We start from the raw sequence: 6,706 nt of genomic DNA, 5'->3' as shown, positions 1-6,706 counted from the left end.
ATATCACTATGCATTGCATGATGCGCCGTAGATGCACGTTCGTATATGATGGACTTTAGGCTTATGAACTCATCTTTCGCGAATTATCATGCATCATTTCCCATGTGGAACACTGAGAAGAAACCATATACATAGTATAGAGTTATTTGCTAGTAATAGCTACAGCCCATATATAAATTTACTGAGAACAACACATAATGTGTAAAGCATTTTTCCACAGGCTGTTAATTTATGAAATGCTCCAAATGGTGAGTATATAGCACTGTAATTACATATGGGAAAATTTCTCCCCTAAACATATATGCTTGGAATCATTGCCTACTTGCTTATTTTCAAATAAAGATTACATTGTTGAAAATTCAAATTGACGAATACTTGGCAGCGAATTCAACAATATGCTTGTCTGAGCTTCCCCCTTCTTGCATTGCCTCCTTGGCCTTTTGCATCAACTTCATTGCATTCCTTTTGTAGTCGTCCTTCCTCTCCCCATCCATGACCTCTCTAATACACCTCTCGACCTCCGCACTCCTTAGTGATCTACTTTCGCTCTTCTGCACTCGCGCACCCATACCCCATGCGCTCTCCACATACTTTGCGATGGTGGGTTGGTCCGCCCAGTGTGGAATTCCGACAAGTGGTACACCACAAACAACCGCCTCCAGCGTCGAGTTCCAGCCACAATGAGTAACGAAACATCCTACATATAAGTTCACAAAATAGAAAAGGGAGTGTTATTACCAGCTTCTCGTTTTATCAAATCTTCTAATTCATTTTCAGACAAGAAGGAAACAAATATTTTTTTGTAATATCATACTAATGGCCTTGTGTGCTAGAACCTCAAGTTGGGGGCACCAAGAAACAATCAATCCATTCTTCTCACATTTCGACATGAGTTCCTCAGATAGCTTGTGTGCCTCGTTGGACCTAACAACCCATAGAAAAGATTTGCCAGAATTACACATCCCATTGCCAAGCTCCTCTAGCTGGGTTGCATCGTAGTTGCAGAAAGTCCCATAGGATACGAGCACAAGAGAGGAGATGCTCTATTTTTCTAGCCAATCCATGCACGGTGCATCACTGCCAAAAAGGTTGAAATCATAAGACTTGTTGGAGGCAAGACGAAGGTCGTCAAGGTAAGACGATTGCAAGGTGGGACCTACGGTCTTCGCTCTCCATGTTAACTCCATGAACTTTCCCTCCTACTCAGAAGGCAAAATGTCAAGCACTATTTTTTCTGTAAAAATTTCAGTCTCGTTATTATATGTCAAAATGTATAAAGATGTCTGAAAACAAAGATGAAGAAAGAATTCCATGTTTGCAAACCCATTGAGTGAGTAAAGCACACGAAACAAGACTAACCTTTGGCTCGATGGAGTTGAATGAGTTGATGAGCACGTCGTCGGCATCCTCCACCCATCGAACTGCCCGATTGTCGTCTTAAAGAACGCAGGTTGCGACTCCGGTGCCGCGGCGAATGACTCGGACTATATTTTTTAACTTAGGCGAAAGCTGGTTCGCATCTAAGCTCCCGATTGTGGAGCAGATCCTCACTTGGACTGTATTTTTAACTTAGGCAAAAGCGAGTTCGTAGCTAAGCTTCTGAATGTGGAGAAAATCATCACTCAGACTGTATTTTTAACTTAGGCGAAAGCTGGTTCGTAGCTAAGCTTCCGAGTGTGGAGCAGATCCTCACTCGGACTATATTTTTAACTTACGCGAAAGCAGGTTTGCAGCTAAGATTTTCCCCTCTGCACCCACTGAATGCTAGTCTGCAGAATTTGGTCCTTAAGAATGGACAATACACATGGGAAAGATGTCCTATCATCTCAAGTATCTGCTGATTATCTTCAAAGCTATGTGTTATCACTTGAACTATCTAGGAGGTACAATATAGAGGAGCTTATAAAGAGGAAGATGCCAGTGGTGAATGTGAGGCCAGAAATATAAAGAAAGCAGCAAAAATTGTGTCGTGGACGCCACCTACAGCGAATTGTGTCGCCCTGTCCATGGATGGATCTTTCTTAGGAGTGGACGACATGGCGGTGGGTGGAACGATCTTGAGACGACATGATGGTGGGGTTGTGTTCGCCGCATATCAATATAACTTTAATTGCAATGATGCTCCTGAGGCTGAGTTGCATGCTATCATGCAAAGATATGACGTTGTTGTTGCGACATACTGAATCTCCTGTTATTGTCGAATCGGACTTCTCGAAAGCATTGTTAGCTTTGTCCGGCGAAGGCCTCTCGAGATCGGTATATGGTTATTTTTTGGTAGAGATAAAGTTCCTTATCCAAGGGAGAGAGTATAATTCCCATAAAAATCAAGTGTGAGCAAAATAGGGTGGTAAATCCATTGGCGTCGTATAGTTGAGTAGAAAGTTGTATTGTTGTATGGCTACATAGCTCACCACCATGTATAGAGGATTTTTTGCCTCTCAATTGTTACCCTATTATGATGGAATATAACTCTTTTCAGATCGCAAAAAATGAACCGGAATACAATGATACAGGAATAAAACTCACTAAATAATTTTACGGAAAACTATTGGAAATAGTGATTTGCACGGAATCGACAATTGACCAAATAACCAACATGTTCAATATAGCATGAGAGAGCAAAAAAGTGATGCTTCTGAACTATATTCACAATATACTTCCGAGCCAATTGAGTAGATTTATTTCTAGACTAAATTCCCAACAAATATTACCCTCGAGGTGTTTAAAAGTTCGCCGATGGTTAGGATGACAACTGATCTATCCTCAAAATGTTGTGTGCCGAGCGCTTATGATGCTCTTTTCAGGTTATAGATCCGCACTGCATGTAAATTCTCTATAATTTTAGAGAAACTTGTTTTGTCTATGGCATATTATATATAATCCATGCTTAGTGCCCAAGGGCGAGTAAAATAAATATAACTATTTATACCAAGCTTATTCTTTCTTTAAGACTCATATTATAAAATCATAATCATAGTTAACATATATATTGTGCAGGACAATTAGGCGTTACAAATTACATTATTTTCAATGCATTGTAGCTTCAGAACATTTTAACCAAATACTCTAAAATACAAAAGTGCATGTCTTCTCCCATTTTGTGGCACTTAAATATATATGTATATATATTTTATGTGTTTTGTGTCCAGCCTTAAATAATTATACTAGAGTTCTCTAAAGTTTATGGTGTAGCAAATATCATCTTAATATTTTTATAGTTTATAATTTAATTATTTACATGCAAATAGAAAAACATAGAGTATATGGGTGTTTTTTAGGAGTTCTCTACTAAATCATAAGCATCTTGTTTTTTCCTTGGCCAAAGAGATCTTAAATACTAGATGAAACTCCCCGTGTTGCTACAACAATGAAGATTTGATTTCTAAATATTTGATTGAATATAAATTATTCCCTGTTGTATTTAGTATGAAGCTCACCATGATCAAGTCTCCATAGTTATCCCCAACGTTTGTATACTTGTCGGCCTCTGCTTCCTCTCCTTTTGTAATGTTGTTTCCTCTTCTTCTGTAGTGTTGTTGTAGCAGCTGTGCTTTTTGTTCTATAGCAGCTGCATATGTATCTAAAGCATCATCCATGAAATAGAGATTAATCAACTTGCTTTAACATGGGCAATTGTTTTCGCATGTGGAACACTGAGAACAAACCATATACATAGTATATAGTTAGTTGTTCGTAATAGCTATGGTCCACATATAAATTTACGGAAAATGACACATAACATGTAAATCATTTTTCTACGGGCTGTTAATTTACGAAAATTTCAGCATCCTTCCAAATGGTGAGAAGATAGCACTGTAATTACATATGGAAAATACCGTCTCCTCTAAAAACATATGCCTGGAATCATTGCCTACTTGCTTATTTAGAAATAAAGATTGCATTGATGAAAATTCAAATTGACGAATACTTGGCAGCGAATTCAGCAATATGTTTGTCTGAGCTTCCCCCTTCTTGCATTGCCTCCTTGGCCTTTTGCATCCACTTCATAGCATTCCTTTTATACTCGCCCTTCCTCTCCCCATCCATAACCTCTCTAATACACCTCTCGACCTCCGCACTCCTTAGTGATTCACTTTCGCTCTTCTGCACTCGGACACCCATACCCCATCCGCTCTCCACATACTTTGCGATGGTGGGTTGATCCGCCCAGTGCGGAATTCCCACAAGAGGTACACCACAAACAACCGCCTCCAGCGTCGAGTTCCAGCCACAATGAGTAACAAAACATCCTACATATATGTTTACAAAATAAAAAAAATGTTATCTCCAGCTTCTCGTTTCATCAAATCTTCTAATTCATTTTCAAATGAGGTGGAAACAAATATCGTTTTGCGATATCATACCAATGGCCTTGTGTGCTAGAACCTCAAGTTGGGGGCACCAAGAAACAATCAATCCATTCTTCTCACATTTCTTCCTGAGTTCCTCGGATAGCTTGTGTGCCTCGTTGGACCTAACAACCCATAGAAAAGATTTGCCGGAATTACATATCCCATTGCCGAGCTCCTCTAGCTGGGTTGCGTCGTAGTTGGAGAAAGTCCCGTAGGATACAAGCACAACAGAGGAGATGCTCTGGTTTTCTAGCCAATCCATGCATGGTGCATCGCTGCCAAATAGGTTGAAACCATAAGACTTGTTGGAGGGCAGACGATGGTCGTCAAGGTAAAACGATGGCAAGGTGGGGCCTATGGTCTTCGCTCTCCATGTTAACTCCATGAACTCTCCCTCCTGCTCAGACGGCAAAATATCAAGCACTAAATTTTCTGTAAAAACCTACCCCCTTCGTCCCATCGTTTGTATATTATGGGACGGAGGGAGTAATTAACTTCTCTTTTAAATATTTCAGTCTCGTTATTATGTGTCAAAAATCAAGATGTGTAAAGATGTCGCAAACAAAGATGAAGAAACAATTCCATGTTTGCAAACCCATTGAGTGAGTAAAGCACACGAACAAGACTCACCGTTGGCTCGATGTCGTTGAATGAGTTGACGAGCACGTCGTCGGTGTCCTCCAGCCCGTCGAACTGCCCGATAGCCATCTTAAGGAACGACGGCTGCGATTCCGGGGCCGCGGCGAACGGCGGCACGTCCTCCGGACCCAGCTCCACGCCCAGCGCTCCGCGCGCCAGCAGCTCACGCCCGTCCATCACTGGAAGGGCCAGCCGCCCGGCCCAGAGCTCCCCATAGACGATGTTCACCGAGCACGGCTGCGAGAAGAACGCCGCGGCGGGAACGCCGGCCGCGCGCGCCACCCGCCCCGCCCACGGCAGGTGGGAGTCGTACACCAGCACGCGCACGGGCCGCCCAGCGCGTGCCTCCGACAGAAGGAGCTCCCGCAGCGTCTCGGACCCCACGGCCTCCAACCGGGAGAAATACTCCGTGTAGTCCGAGGCCGCGCCGCCGGCGTCGAAGCCGTCGGAGATGGCGGCCACGCGGAAGGGCGCGCCCGGCGGCGGGGTGGAGGAGAGCACGTGGCGCGTGGCGACGAGCGTGGGGCGGAGGCCGTGGCGCGCCAGGCGGCGGCCCAGCTCCAGCAGCGGGTTCGTGTGGCCCTGCGCCCCCGGGAACGGCAGGAGGAGGACGCTCGCGCCCTCGCCGCCTCCATGGCCCGTGCTCTCCATGCGTCCGCTTGGTACGAGGATTTCTCACGTGTTCCGGTGCTTCAGTGGAGTGGATTATATAGGCATGGTCCTACAATCCCGCAACAATCTCAGGCGAAACTTTCGCGGGCGAGTTCCTATCCTACACAAACCGTATCCCCTACCGTAGGGCGATCCCCTACCCTAGGATTCCCTCTCCACCAATCAAACTTCAGGACCCGTGGCCGCGATGAGTGCAGCGGCGGATGCGCAGTCTGGAACAAGCGGAGGCGGCGGGGATGCCATGAGATCGGAGCTCGATGAATTCATGGAGCAGCTGAATCTGGAAGATGAAGTCTTTGATGATCTGGTTATCGATGAGAATGACCCGGTGATCAATGAAAGTGTTAGATGGCTTGCGCTAGCTAGGGGTCATATGGAGAAAACATTCAGCCAAGCAGGCTTTTACAAGGATATGCGCGCGGCATGGAATCCTGCACAGCAGGTGAGATTTCGGCCGGCTGGCCCCAATTTGTTGGTCGTACGAGCCTCATGCCTCAGCGATTATGAACACATGATCGATCAGGGGCCTTGGCTATCCAGGAATTTAGTCGTTTTGATGTGCCCATACGATGGGTTTACTAAGGTAGAGCAGGTCCCAATGGTATTTATTCCGATCTGGCTACAAATTCATAAGCTCCCTAAAGGTTTTTGCAAGGCAAGCATTGTGGAGCATCTCCTTAGGAATACTGGGAAGATTTTGGATATGAGGCTGAACGGGAATGTTCGAGCTGACTATATCAGAATAAGGGTGCGTCATGATTTGCGCCTACCCCTAACCAAGTTTGTGAGTATTGTAAGGGGCAGGGCATGACATGTCATTCTGGTAAGGTATGAGAAACTAGCTCGTTTTCGGAATCATTGGCCACGAGTACAAGGAGTGTGGGACAGGGATCCATGACGAGAAAAGTTAGAAATTTGGTGCTTGGTTGTATGCTGATGGCCTAAATAAACCAAGGTATAATGGAGCAAATGAAAGGGGTGGAGGATACAGACTGGATCAGACACCCAAGCTGGGGCAGAAGATAGGGAAGGATGTTGTTGAC

At 44.6% G+C, this 6,706-nt stretch overlaps 1 protein-coding gene and 1 pseudogene across 1 annotated transcript; both read right to left on the bottom strand.

The window, feature by feature from the left end:
- Positions 1–359: 359 nt before the first annotated feature.
- Positions 360–1,202, bottom strand: LOC119367007 (annotated as a pseudogene).
- A 2,493-nt stretch (positions 1,203–3,695) lies between these two features.
- Positions 3,696–5,650, bottom strand: LOC119367005 (UDP-glucosyltransferase UGT13248-like). The gene is made up of 3 exons (XM_037632649.1): positions 4,983–5,650; positions 4,365–4,749; positions 3,696–4,250 (listed from the first exon to the last, which is right to left on the bottom strand). The coding sequence occupies exons 1-3, from the start codon at positions 5,640–5,642 to the stop codon at positions 3,913–3,915; spliced, it is 1,383 nt and encodes a 460-aa protein (XP_037488546.1). The 5' UTR covers positions 5,643–5,650; the 3' UTR covers positions 3,696–3,912.
- Between the last annotated feature and the right edge of the window lie 1,056 nt (positions 5,651–6,706).

The sequence above is a fragment of the Triticum dicoccoides genome, chromosome 2B, assembly GCF_002162155.2.
Source record: "Triticum dicoccoides isolate Atlit2015 ecotype Zavitan chromosome 2B, WEW_v2.0, whole genome shotgun sequence".
Lineage (NCBI taxonomy): Eukaryota > Viridiplantae > Streptophyta > Magnoliopsida > Poales > Poaceae > Triticum > Triticum dicoccoides.
This window is presented reverse-complemented; position numbering and strand designations above follow the sequence as displayed.